The sequence below is a fragment of the Hibiscus syriacus genome, unplaced genomic scaffold (genome assembly GCF_006381635.1).
Source record: "Hibiscus syriacus cultivar Baekdansim isolate YM2019G1 unplaced genomic scaffold, ASM638163v2 tig00111783_pilon, whole genome shotgun sequence".
NCBI classification, from domain to species: domain Eukaryota; kingdom Viridiplantae; phylum Streptophyta; class Magnoliopsida; order Malvales; family Malvaceae; genus Hibiscus; species Hibiscus syriacus.
In genome coordinates this window covers 1,377,156-1,392,271 of record NW_024063178.1, presented here as the reverse complement: position 1 = coordinate 1,392,271, position 15,116 = coordinate 1,377,156, and the positions used below count along the sequence as shown (strand labels likewise).

The 15,116-nt window shown below is 33.8% G+C and overlaps 1 protein-coding gene across 1 annotated transcript; it reads left to right on the top strand.

Moving 5' to 3' along the window:
• The first annotated feature begins 8,702 nt into the window (after positions 1-8,702).
• On the top strand, positions 8,703-9,244 carry LOC120170628 (40S ribosomal protein S21-like). The gene has a single exon (XM_039178556.1). The coding sequence runs from the start codon at positions 8,793-8,795 to the stop codon at positions 9,039-9,041; it is 249 nt and encodes an 82-aa protein (XP_039034487.1). The 5' UTR covers positions 8,703-8,792; the 3' UTR covers positions 9,042-9,244.
• Positions 9,245-15,116: the final 5,872 nt, after the last annotated feature.

Sequence of the window (15,116 nt, the reverse complement as noted above, 5' to 3'; positions counted from 1 at the left end):
GAACGCTCACCCCTAGTTACAAAGACCATTTAAATTAAAATAAATAATATCATGATATTATAAATTATTTACAATTAAATTTAAACAAAAGCTAAAAAAATTGACTCTATTCGATTCGAATTTTATAAACTCGACTCAACTTGGAAAAATTTCAAGTCAAGTTCGAATTGTAAAATATGATCGTCAATTCGAATAAGTTTTGACTTGATTCGATCGAATATTCACCTTTATTATGCATATATATAAGCATCACCCGTTGTTTTGACAAGCCACGGATACTACGGGCATGCAAGGAGTTAGGATAAACAAGTATGCTCCGGCTATTTCGCATATTCTATTTGAGGATGATATCTTAGTGTTTGGGGAGGCTACGGCACAAGTTGATGGTGCATTGCGTCATTTGCTTGCGTGTTATGGGCGAAGTTCAAGACACGAAATTAATTTTGTTAAGTCCGGTTTTTCTTAAGTTCCAATGTAGTGGAAGCAAACCTCAATGATGTTAGGCGCATCCTTGAAGCCTCTAACTCCTCCAACCTTGAAAAATACTTAAGCCTTCCATCAATGGTGGGTTGCAACAAAATAGGAGCATTCATGAATCTTAAGGATAAGTTTCTCCGTAAGATTAACTCGTGGAGTTTTCGTACGCTATCAGAGGGGTAAAAGAAGTGTTTATCAAATCGGTTCTTCAATCGATTCCGGTAATTTCTATGAGCTGTTTTCTCTTCCCACAGACTATATGCTCGGATTTGGAGGGGATTATGACTTGTTTTTTGTGGCAACATTCTCCTGTCAATCGTTGGATTCATTGGTGTGAATGGGAGGAATTGATCGCTGAAAGATAAAGGAGGTCCTGGTTTCCGGAATTTAGCTAAGTTTAGCATATATCTCTCCTTGCTAAACGGGGTTGGCGCTTAATCACCTGACCCGATTCGCTTGTCAACCGTATCATCAAAGCCAAGTATTATCAGTCCACGGATTATCTTAACGCTAGGCTAGGCTCCCATCCTTCGAAAACTTGGCGTTGCATTTGGAGTGCGCGTGGGCTTATAGACAAAGGACTCATATGGAAGGTTGGTGTGGGTACCTCCATCTCTACCTAGAATGACTTTTGGCTGCCAACCGACCAGCCTATGCTGGATCAATCGCCTTCAACTATGGCAGTACAATGGATTTCTGATCTGATTGATGATGACTCTCGTTCATGGAAGAGTGAGCTGGTGTCTTCCATCTTTGCGCCGGAGGAAGCATCGAGCATTTTACGTATTCCTCTTTCGTGTTATAGACAGCAAGATTGTCGTGTTTGGTGTGGTAAACGCTCGGGTGAGTTTAGTGTGCGTAGTGGCTATATGCTATCGCTATCAAACGTGAGATCCCCCTCTCATAATTGGCTTTCTTCACTGTTTGAACACTCCCCAACCTCAAAACATGGGGAGATTTTGTGCACGATTTGGTCATTATGGTTTGCGCGGAATAAACTAAATCATGAGGGGAAGCAACTACAAGATCAAGAGGTTGTTACCTTTGTGCAGGCTCATTGCTCTGAGTATCCGACAGTTGCAAAACAAGTCCATGGCCCTTCTCCGTTCGGTTTGGCACAGTACCCAAGTCACCATTTATGGAGGCAAATTTTGACGCACGCTACTTGCCCACAAGGAACCAATCTTGGTCAGCGATTATCATACGTAATGAAGGAGGATTGGTAATGGGTGCCAGTCGGAGAAAAAGGGAGAACGTTACCTCAGCGTTCGCTGCAGAGGCTTGGGCAGCGTTGCTTTGGATCGACTTTGCCAGGGATTTGGGTTTGTTGCAGGTAATGTTTGAAGGAGATGCTCGGTCGGTAATATTGAAGCTTGGATCGTCTGCCATCGATATAGATCGGAGATCTGCCCGATTGTTTGGGAAGCACTGCAAAAAGCTCGACTGTTGGAGGCTCGTGAGTTCATCTTCACTCCTCGATCGGTTAATCAAGTCGCTGACATCCTTGCTGCTGACTCCTCACCGACTCCGGAGGATATGTTTGGGTAGAAGAGGTCCCGCTGTCGGTGATGGCTCAGGTTGCTGCTGACAGAAGATATTTTGATCCACTTTAGTTCTCTTGGAGGTGATATGATCCTTCACGTTAGACTTGCTTAGCTGTTTTCCTTTATTTGCATCTATTCCTTTTTTATTCCTCAACATTGTTTAGTTTTGATTTAATGGAATAAGACCGGCCTTCCACGTTAAAAAAAACATTTTTGTTATTAACATACAGACAATAATGTAACCCTCCCGTTATATATTATTCAAGTAAATTATGTGGTGTGTGTGCATTATCAGAAATCCATGCATATCAATCTTGTGCTAGTTAGATGGGACAAAGTTTTCTGAAATTTCAAGGTTCCCTCTCTCTTTTCTTACCACCAAAACAATGGTGGCGATGATATCCATGATGCCTAAAATACTGAAGATTTCTATGACCTTTAAATCTGATAAGTAACGGAGCTGAAGTGGCCACTATTTATTGTCCGAAAAGACTACCTTGCAGAACAAGACGACACCAAAGCTCAACTTTTCATCACGAACAAGCACAACGGTGGTTGAGCTTGAGAGTTTTTGTCTTTCCCCTTCCCCACGAAAGAAAAACCCTTTCGTTTTCTGGTTATTGGGATTCCAATTTGTTGTTACAGTGGAATGTCTTTAATTTTTTTAAAACCATTAACGACAATACTTACGTAGCATAACATGTCACTTTTTATTTTTAATTAGGATGTTACATATTTTTTTATTCGTATTTTTTAATAATTTTATTCAACTAATATGTCATCACTTATTCGATAAAAAGATAAAAGTCATCTTACCACTATTGAATAAAAAGATAAAAAAAAATCATTCTTGCTAATAGTGTGAACATAACTAGGGTCCCTCACAAGAAAGGAATCACCCTACCAACGAGCTAATCTACACATTTGTTAAATTTTACTATATTTTGCATTTAACTTATATAACTACATCACCACAAAATTAATATTTTTATGATTATAATATTTAAACATGTGACACTTTAAATTAATGAATTGAAAGCTTAACTACTCAACTATAATGTGATTTTTTTTATTAGTAAACTTAATACTTACTTATATAATATTAAATTAAAGTACTAATTTTAAAAGTAAAAAAATAATTAAATAATGTATATATTTTTATAAAAATAATATGAAATTATAAAAAAGTATATTTATAATATTATAAAAACATATTTAACTTTTAAAATCAAATTAATTATATAAAATAATAATATTTTTATGTTATTTATTTAATTTTAAATAATTTGAAATTTAGGTTATATTATGCCTTGAGTATCTAACTATTATTTTGGTTCGTATAATATTATTTAAAATTAAATATATAATTTAAAAATAATATTATTTGAAATAAATAATTAGTATTGTTTCAATAAATAAATAATATGATTTTAAAAATTAAATAGATAATTTCATAATATCATAAATATATATTTTTTAATAATTTAATATAAATATATATACTAATTAGTTAATACATTTTATTTTTAAATAAAGAAAATGATATTCTTTAATTTAATAATGATATAAGTTAGTATTAACTTTGATATAATAAAAACAGATTCACATTATAATTGAATAACTAAAATTTTGACCATTAATTTAAAGTGTTATATATTCAAAATTTATAATCATCGGAAAATATTTATTTTGTGGTAATAAATTTAAATACATAATATGATGAATTTAGTTTAAATGACTAGTTTTATTCAATGGTTGAGTGTATTGCATTTCATGTAAGAGGCTTAGGTTTAATTCATGTTAAGACCAAGAATAATTTATTTTATTTTATCCACATAGTTGGTGACACATATAACAATTTAATTGGTTGAATAAAATTAATTAAAATATATTGATGGAGAAATAAAAAGGTGATGTGAAAAATAAAAAAATTGACATATTATATCACATCAACCTTGTCACTAATGGTTTTGAAAAAAAATAAAAAGTTTAATTACTAAAATGAAATAAAAATTATAGCATAAGTATTAAACGTATAATTTACTCTTTTAATATTTATTTAATAATAACTAATTAATTAATAGTGTCTCTCGGTATATGGATTTATTGATATGTTGCAATGTGCGGCTTGAGTTGCATGTACAACACATGGAGAAAACTTAAAAATTGGCACACGTATTCCTTTCCAGTTTCCAACAGTCTCGAAGGAACTTAGTTTTAGTGTTTAGGCGGAGGCTCAAATTGCTTTTGCAATTAGTATTTTAATGCTCCAAAGGTTCATGTGAATTTTTGTAAATTTTAAATATTTATCATCCGATTTCGGTTTTTTCTTTCACAACCTTTCCTGTTTGCTTCACAATTTAGGAAATATATGGAACATCAAGGCCAAGTGTAGGGTTGAAATGCAAAATTCCATTGCACCATCCAATGATGCTTTCTGTTGCATCACAAGCCAAGAATGAGATGGGACTCCATAGCTGCATAACAAGCTTGATGATGGCTAATTAAAAAAAAAAAAAACCCCTTGATGATGGCCCTCGAAGTAAGTAGGTATTGACCCTCACTCTTTGCTTTTCTTCAACTATCTTTCAACGCATTTTCAGACATCTAAAGCGTTAGTTGGGCCCGTTTCACCGAAAATATATATATATATATATAATTATGACTCATTTATACAATATAAAATTATTTTAGTTTCATACATATTTAAGATGATTAGATGAGTGCAAATAAATAGTTGAGATATTAACTTATTATTTTTTCCAATAAATATCTTATAATTTTCTATTTTTAATATTAAATTACTAAGTTTGTCTCCTCAAGAAACGTGTATGATAAGTTGTTAAATCTAGTTGCCCAAAAAACTTGCATATTGCTTTAAAAATTTAGAAATCACTTAAATATTATCAAAAAACTTTAAAATTCAGAAACCACTTAAATATTATTTTTTTAAAATTTGTGTATGCAGAAAATTTTTATTAGGAGACTCACTCACCAAAGTAAAATGTTCCATAATAAAAAAGAATTAACATTTATTTTTTAATATTATTATTGTACTTCTAAATGAATAAAAAAACATTTTCCTTTGTCAATTATGATTCCAAGATGCAAAAGAAATTTATGTTTTTTCCTCTTTGGTCGTTCATCTTATTGGAGTTGTTGATCTTATTTGAGTTGGGAACTCTTATCAAGTATTTCATTTAAGTTGAAAGTGATTTTTTTAAAATATTCCTCAATTCAATTTATATTTATTATTTTACTTCAAATATTTATATTTATTATGTGAGTTGATGAATTTTTATCTCTAAAAAACTTAGACACACACATATAATCAAATTACACTGTGTAAAACTCTTTTAGTTTTACATTTTTTTTAAGATCATTGGATAAAAGAAATTAATGATTGAGATTAAAAATAAAAAATTAGACATATATATATATATATATATATATATATATATTTATGTGTAAAACTAAAAAGGTACATATATATATATAATTAAATTTCTCTAAATATCTTTATTATATAGCTATAAATATAAATTTAAAAAATTTATTGATTAAATTTCTATTTATGTGAATTTATTCTACACTTAAATTAATATATTTTTATGGTTATATGTTACAGTTTGTGTGAAATCACGAACAAACAAAAATATTAGATTATTTCAGGAAAAAGATATCGATAATATAAAAATTAGTATGCCATAAAAAAGCCCAAGGCTTGAGATTAGAGTTGTAGTCAATATCCTCTAAGTCTTTGGTTGTTGAGGTTAAAAACTTTAATCTTTCATTTATAGAATGTGATCATGGATTACATTACTTCCAGTTGATCTACGAGATGATATTTTACGAGTGTAATTGATAGCAATTTTGAATCAAAATTTTTCTCTCGAATTATAAGTTACTAAGATAAGCGTCGTAGGCGTTTTCAATATTATTGGTTTTTTCAAATTTTTTAAATGTCCCAAAATAATTATTGAATTTTGTCAATGTTTGATTGGATATACTCGTATTAGACATGTATTAACTCAACATTGGAATAAAAATAATATATATTAAAAAAAATTCTTAACTCTCGTTAATTAAAGGTTTAGTTTATAAGAAAATTTGGCATATTACCAGCTGCATGCTCTTTTTTGTTTACATCTTGTTAGTAACGACACTAATCTTGATGTTGGCCACTAATTATCGATGTTTATCTTAATCATTGTTTTTTCACATCTCACTTTAGTTTGTTTTATTTAGTTTCTATTCTATTTTTAATAAAAATTCTTTTTTTCTACTTCTTGCATTTTTGCATATTTTGCGTCACACCCCAATTTTTTGTTTAATTTAACTTATTAATTAATTGGAGTTTATTTGGGACCAATTTATAAAACTCTGAATATTTCAGGATAATTCTCAAAATTCATGGAAATTAGGGACCAAGTCCCGAATTATTCCATTCCCTGTTAACAAGGGGAAAAATGGGAAACAAGTGACTGTTTGAATTAAACCCATGTCATAAGGAATGTATTAGCATACTCCTACCAAATAAACTAGGTTATTATTTGTGATATGATTAATAAAAATATATTTGATATTGGTTTTAGATTAGATTTCAAATTCCTAAATCCCTTTCCTATCATAATCAAACTAGACCCGAAACTAATTCCCAAAGAATTTTCACCGTTCCTTCGTTGGCCACCTCCGACTTGCCGTGGCCATCACCCCCACCCCCACGACATACCTCATCGTCAAAATCCACCGTTAATCATAAATCGATTAAAAATCATTTGAAATTCCTATCATCGATCTCTGTCTCTAGTGGACGGTGACTGTCATCATCAATACTGATGTGAACATTAGGCCACTGCGACCAAAACCATGGTGGTCGATCATCAAGGTTCCTCGCTGTTTGTCGTAGAGAATGATTAGAAGGTTTGCCAAAAAAACTACTCCTCGTTGCTGTTTTTCATGATTTTTCGATTGAACCGATCGATATTACACCTTATTGCCCTGCCCATTAAGTTCTCTTGTTAATCCTGATCAACACACAACCAGTAGTTCGCGTCACCGTCGTTGTTGGTGTTGGGTAAGTTTCAAATTACTTTTTTGGTTGTTTGCATCGTTCTTTGGTTCGATTTTTAGACTGATTCGAGTTGTTTGTGCTAAGGGAATACTCGGGAAGTGATCGGTCGACCTCAACAGTTTTCGTCATCGTCTCAGGCGTCGTCACTTGCAACCGTCATGCGTGGGATTCATCCTTATCCTTTGATTTTTTAGAAATCGGTATGTTCAAACGAACTGACCCAAATTAGTTTGATTAGGATATGATCGAACCAGTCAATCTGATTGAATCGACATAATGAACCGTTCAACCCTTAGATCATTGACTTTGACCCTGGATTGACTTTGGCCAAAAAGTCAAATTTTATGTTTTTCGACGTCATAAATCCAATCTGAAGTCCGTTTCACCAAATTCGAACCAGGTAAGCAATTTTTCATAATTTTATCTCTCGATTCAATACGAATTTTCATGTTTAAGTTCTATTTATGATGGAATTGGTTTTGCCATTTATCCGAGAAATTATGGGACGTGGAATAAAAGTTCGAGGATGATAGAATGGAATTTAATTGGTCAACCGATATGGCTCAAAAATCGAGATAATATATTACTATTATTTGCATGTTTTACATATTACATTGATATTGATTATTGCATGAATGAATATTATTAGACAATTTTGTATAGTTAATCATTGTTGGACTCGAACGAAATTCGGTAAACGTTTAGTGAACTGTATAACACTCGGGGGATATGCATAAGAAATTGGAAGAACGATAAAATAATAATAAAAATAAATTCAAATTCAATGATTAATTAGTAAATCAAATTGACCTCAAGATCCGTATTAATTAAAATAACCCTAAAAAGTCATATTTGATCCAAAAGAGCTACCATTTCACCTGTTAAATACCAGATTTGTTTAGAGAAACCCTGATAATTAATGTTTACATCTCATATTTTGTTAACTCGGGGTTGTTCTTTAGTACCAATGCAGTGGAAGCAAACCGCAATGATGTTAAGTGCATCCTTGAAGTCTCTAACTCGTCCAACCTTGAAAATACTTGGGCCTTCCCACAATGGTGGGTTGCAACAAAATAGGAGCATTCATGAATCTTAAGGACAAGTTTCACCCCAAGATTAACTCGTGGAGTTCTCGTACGCTATCACACGGGTAAAAGAAGTGTTTATCAAATCGGTTCTTCAATCGATTCCGGTATTTTCTATGAGTTGTTTTCTCTTTGTAGACACCCGATTTTATTTGATCTACACAAAAATATTTATTTATTTATTTATTATTATTATTATTTTTTTTAATTTTTTTGTAGGCCCACCATTATCTCACCACTACCCCCACTATTATCTCAACCACATTACATACCCACTAAACCACTATCACCACCTCGCACGTATGTTTGCTTCCTTCTCTCTCAAAAAAAAGGACAGTGGGAATCTGGCCTTGACTTTAAATAAGGGGGGGGACGTGAATAGGGGGCTCTTCTTCTCTCTTTGATTGTAAAACCTCTGTGCAGAGCCAAGCAAAATGGCTTCTTCAATGGAGATTAAAACCCTGGCAACAACATCACCCTTGGCACTTTTTCCTTTGACAAAATCTTTTTCTTCACTTGTACGACTCGTTTTCTACTCAACAAGACAAGTACCGCCCTTTCTCTTCCTAGTGATTTGAGTTTTTTGTTCGTTCGATCAATCAATCCGCAAAGATGTTAAACGAAGAAGGTCAAAACATGGATCTTTACATTCCCGGGAAATGTTCCGCCACCAACAGGCTCATCACCTCGAAGGATCATGTTTCCGTTCAAATCAACGTTGTACATTTGGATGAGCTTGGCAGATACACTGGCACATTCTCCACTTTTTCTCTTTGTGGATTCTTTCGTGCCCAAGCTGATGCTGACAGTGCTCTTGACAGGCTTTGGCAGAAGAAGAGAAACGAAGTTCGACAGCAGTAGTTGGTTAGCCTTTTAAAACTAGTCTCGTCTCTAAGCTTAGGAAGGAAAACTCTTTTGGCAGTGACTATCATATTCTAGTTTTTTGGGAGAACTATGTTGAAGTTATATTTATTGATTGGATGCCATTTCGTACTTAGTTTGGCTTACATTTGAACCTAATATATTTTCCTTCAGTTGTGCGTTAATCAACATTTTTGTTCTTTGAAGTAACATAACCATAGATTATACTTCCTGAACATTTGCATAGAGATATGTGGATAGTGTAATTGAACAGTAAGACTTTGAATTGCATGATTGGTTTATTTTATCTCATTTGCATCGGGTTACTCTTTTGTTGCTTTTCCTTTGTTGGTTATTATATGATGGGAGAAAACATAGTTATCTAAGAAGTTTCTGGTATACTCAACGAAACCGGAGGGAACTTTGTGGGTCGAATACCGTTTGATCAACAGATTCGAAATTTCCAGATGATGTTGGATCAGATAATGGTCAATCTGCGTGCAATCGATCTAGCAGAAGCACTGGCTAAATGCATTTCTTTGTTGGAATAGGAAGCAATGATTACCTCAAGAACTACCTGATGCCAAATTACCCCACCCGAAATCAGTATTATATTTTTTTATGTTTTTATTTTATGTTTTTTTCTTTTGATTTATATAATATTTATTTATTGTTTTTTCCTAATATTTTTGATCTTTTTAGAAGAATTCAACTAATCAAAGGTAAACAATTCGAATCGGGTAATTTTAAATTTTAATTTTCAATTTTTAATTTTTGCATTTAAAGACAACTGACAAATTAATTGGTACCGAAATGGTGGTACAAGGGTGCTAATCCTTCCTTGACCGTAACCGACTCCCGAACCCGACACATTTCTGGTAAAACACAGATCATGTAAGATGGTGTCCGACCCACCTAAATTCGTTTTAAAATGGTCGGTAGCGACTCTAACCCAATTCATTCACGTCGAAGTCCAATTTTGGGCCCAACCGAAAGACGGCTGCGACAGCTTGGCGACTCTGCTGGGGACAGATAAGCAAGTCAGACCGAAATTAATTTTCGATTGTCTTTTTAAGTGAAAATGGTAAATTTAAATTTAAATTTATTCATTCGATTCTAATTATTTATCTTTGATTATTTTTCAAATAAATAGTTGTATTGACGTTGTTTTTAATGATTTCAGATTTTCAAAATTTTCATCTCAGGCTCTATACCCGAGCTCCAAACCCGTTTTAAGTGGGGATGAAAGCGACGCTCTCGTGAGAATTTATTCTCCGTATAGGCCTAGCAAGTAACCTTCGGGATTCATATATCTTATGTCTTCGTGTGAATTTTTTCCTTGTTTAGGACTAGGGTCTGGCAAGCCCAAGGGCACCAGCAAGGAGAACTCAGGTACCTTTTTATAACCTAAACCGGGAGACTACAGGAATTAAAGCCCACCCCAAAACCTCATTTCAAACCCTAGGATGCTTCGATATTATTTCCTATTTTATTTTCTGTTCAAAGCATGTGAACTAGAAATTTATGCGGTTAGGACTTGTTCAAAATCAACTTGTGGGATAAAAATCATGTACATGTAGGAATAATAAGCATGTGGGTGGGGTAGGACCTTTTATTTTCATTATTGTTTTGATTTACCTCACTAACTCTTTTTCATTTTTGTTTTCTTTTATTTTATTTTCATCATTTGCATTATTTAAAAGAGATGTTGATCCACAAAAAATGTGTTCGTTAAACGTAAATAATTTGCATTAATGGACAAAGGGGTTATAATACAAGAGATGAAAAGCTCTGAAGTCCGGCTATGGTTAAAAAGAACTCAGAATGGACCGAGTTTACACCAAGCAAGTCAAAAGTCAACTTTTCCAAAACAGGTTGGCAAAGGTTGCAGGGGCAAGACGAGAAAAGGTTATTGGCCTGAAGAGTCCCTTCAAAGACAACAAGAACAAGATGAAAAAATGATAGCCGAAATTGGAGGCCATTGTTGACGAATTCAAGAAGCAAGAAAGTGAACTTCAGATAGTTCCTATCGATGGAGGGTTCCAATGGCGCTTTCGTTAGGAACTGGCTCATCAGAGAGTGAAAGTCGGAGATGCAGTCATTCGAGACTTTTTGGAGTAAACAACTCGTCACTTGCACAGTTTAGCCAGAGAAGCCGGAACAGTTAGATAGGCTATACAACCGATGATAGAAAAAATAGCGAAAGACGAATCAATATGTCAGAAGTTGTTTGAGGTCTATACCTTTCAAAAGTTTTTTTCTCCTAAGACATAACACTTTTTTCCCCAATAATGATTATTTATAATAACAAACACATTTTTGGATCAATGCCTCGAACATTTCATGCATCATACATTTAGATAGATTTTTGCATTTTGTTATTTTCATTCCTTTACATTCGGATTAATTACTTTCACACGTCTTATAAAAAATGGGAACATTTCGACCCTATTCCCATGACCTACACAGAGCTCTACCAACAAGATTTTGACACCCACGTAGTGTCATCATATTCGGTGGAATCCATGAAGCCCCCATACCCCAAGTGGTATGATAAGAGTGCCCATTGCGAATATCACGACGGTGTCCCAGGGCACACTATTGAGAACTGTTACACATTCAAGGGAATCGTGCAGAAGATGCATAACAGGAATTGGATTGACTTCAACAACTCGAGGGCATCCAAATAAGGAAGAAGATCATTTCATCATTTGCAGTACTTTGTTTGAATTTGTTTTTCTTCTTTTCTCAGTTCTTTTTTAAAGATATTTAAATAAATTTATGTTACTTTAAAGATGGTGAGTAATGAATCAAATTTGTAGACTTGAAATTCGTTGAATATCAAATGAATTAAAAAACTCTGTAAATGATCGGATTTATAAATCTTTGACAAAGTAACATGACTTAAAAGTGGTAAAACAAAGACTTTGACCTTACCCAAAAAATTATTTACGCTCAAAAACCATACCCTTCTTTTGCAAATGACCAATACAACCTTCTCCTATTATAAGAGAATACAAAAGAGGCTTGGTATTTAGATGTGCATAAGTGCGGACAACATGGGACATCTTTTTCATATGACATTACTATACTTTTTGTTTAATACGTTCAATGATGATCATGATCTTTACAAATGGAATAGTCGAGTAGGTGAATCTAGTTTAGGTCAGTTGCTTGGAAATTGAACTCTAAAGATTAAATTTTTTACTTTCAACGAACACCTAGACTATAACAGGTTCTTCTTGACAATCTTAAGAAATTAAATATGTAAAAACTGAGTTATTTCGCTAAGGCAATTGGTTATAGAGGAAACTCGAAAACCATGGCTTTATGAATAGATTGCGTTCAAACCATGACATTGCTCAGACACTTGGCAATTCGATGTTTGCTCCACTGCTTTTGTTAGGCCGAAGATTTTGTGATGAGATGAACCCCTCAGTTAACCTGATAAAAGTGATTATAATATTAAGTTGTCCCTCTAAAGCAATTTGTTAAACACCTCGGCTTTATGGATTCGACTAGCTAGACAATGGAAAATTAAATCAAATTTATCTAAACAAGAAATTTTCGGTAATGATGGACTAAGGGAGTTAAAGAACACCTGTTATAGTCAATTTCACACGAGCACTCGGAAATTTCATTTTTAGACCGATATTTCGGCACTGTCTTTGTTATAAGAGCTTACAAAGCTTGATCAAATGGAAGAATTCAAAGGACCGAAATAGGTCTAGTGATTGATTATGCTAAATGCGTCATTTTGTCCGCATCCGATTAAAATGCCAAGCCAAAAAAAAGGCATGTTGCAATGACCGAAAAAAAAGACATTTTTTAATGGCTGAAACCTTAGAAAATAGGAGGCCAACCTAAAGCCAACTCATCCATTTGAATATTTGTCAAAGAGCTATAACTTTGAAAGCATTAAAAGAGCTATTGATTCCTTTTATATACTTTGAACTCATGTTTATAATTTGATTCGATTGCCAGCCTGAATTAAGGGGCAATGTTTTACAGAATTCTTACATTTTTTTCTTCCCTCCTAAGATAAGAGAAAGGAGAAAAACATTTTCAAACAGGACAGTCTCAAATGTGAAGAGTCTTGGAAGTTGTTGAGGCTCATTTTCCCTCTATTGAAGAAATAACGAACAATGCTCTTGAAAACAATCAGTTCAAGAGACCAGATAGAACTTGTGACATCGTCAACAACCCAAGAAGAAAATGAGGCATGGTTGATTCCGAGTACAAAATTGGCAGACAAAAATGAGACTCTATCCCGAAGATAAAATAATCAATTCATGTTGTACGTATCTTATACATACTTAAGAGCATCACATTCATCATTTTTTGCATACATAATTTTTTGCAGCTTTTAGAGTCGATTTCAACTTCACAACGAATGATATTAGACTCAACAAACAACTTTCCAGTTTCATTCAAAGTCAATTTCAATTTCACAGCGAAGGATATTAGACTCAACAAACAACTTTCCAGTTTCATTCAGAGTCAATTTCAACTCTACTTCAAAAGATATTAGACTCGACAAACAACTTTCCAATTTCATTCAGAGTCAATTTCAACTCCACTTCAAAAGATATTGGACTCGAAACAATGCAAATTACACCATTGGATTTCAACTTCACGACAAAGGATATCCAATTCAAAACTCAACTTCACAACGAATGAGTCATCCACGATTTCAACTTCACGATGAAGGATATCGTGCCCACCAGCAACATCCATTTTTAGATTAGATTTCAACTTAACGACGAAGGATATCCAATTCAAGGCTCAACTTCACAACGAATGGGGCATCCACGATTTCAACTTCACGGCGAATGATAGCGTGCCCACAAGCAGCAATGCAACCCTTGGATTTCAACTTCACGATGAAAGATATCCAATTCAAAACTCAACTTCACAATGAATGAGTCATCCACGATTTCAACTTCACGACGAAGAATATCGTGCCCACAAGCAGCAATGCAACCCTTTGATTTCAACTTCACGACGAAGAATATCCAACTCAAAGCTCAACTTCACAATGAAGGAGCCATCCACATTTTCAACTTCATGACGAAGGATATTGTGCCCACAAGAAGCAATGCAACCCTTGGATTTCAACATCACGGCGAAGGATATCCAATTCAAAGCTCAACTTCACAATGAATGAGCCATCCACGATTTCAACTTCACGACGAAGGATATCGTGCCTAACAAATCGACTTGATTTCACAGCAAATGAGTCATATGCAACAACAGGGGTTTATTCCCCAACCAAGTACAACATAACTCAAAGGCGAGAAGGGTTATTTGTCAACAAACCCTCAAGTTCGATTACATTCAGCTCAAGGACATATCAAATTTACAACATAGTTCAAGGCAAGAAGGGTCATCTGTCAATGAATACTTTCGAGTTCGATTATATTTAGGTCAGGGACGTATTCACCACAAGGTAGAAGCAAGGAACTACTTTTTGGTCAAATTTTCACACCCAGGTCTTTTAAAACTAGTCTCGTCTCTAAGCTTAGGAAGGAAAACTCTTTTGGCATTGACTATCACGTTCTAGTTTTTTTGGGTGAACTATGTTGAAGTTATATTTATTGATTGGATGCCATTTCGTACTTAGTTTGGCTTATGTTTGAACCTAATATATTTGCCTTCAGCTGTGGGTTAATTGACATTTTTGTTCTTTGAAGTAACATAACCATAGATTATACTTCCTGAACATTTGCATAGAGATATGTGGATAGTGTATGTAGACACACTTTTTTCTAACAAAAACACACACACACATATATATATATATATATATATATATATATATATATATATATATATATATATATATTACATATATATATTATTGTTTTATTAAATTAACATTTATATTTGTTTTCATGTCAGGTCCAAAACCAAACTACAAGCCCAACAATGGTTCAGCAGCCCGTGAGGAACCCTAACCCTAGCAGTGTTCTCTTCTGCGCCGCAAGCTCCCTCGCCTCCCTCTCCGAGTTTCACGGCCACCCGTCTCACGTCCTCCACAACTCCGATTCCTCCGGCGCAAGGATTTCATGGAGA

Excerpts from the sequence above, each read along its gene's own strand:
- LOC120170628 (XM_039178556.1), top strand. The coding sequence starts at position 8,793 with ATGTTAAACGAAGAAGGTCAAAACATGGATCTTTACATTCCCGGGAAA.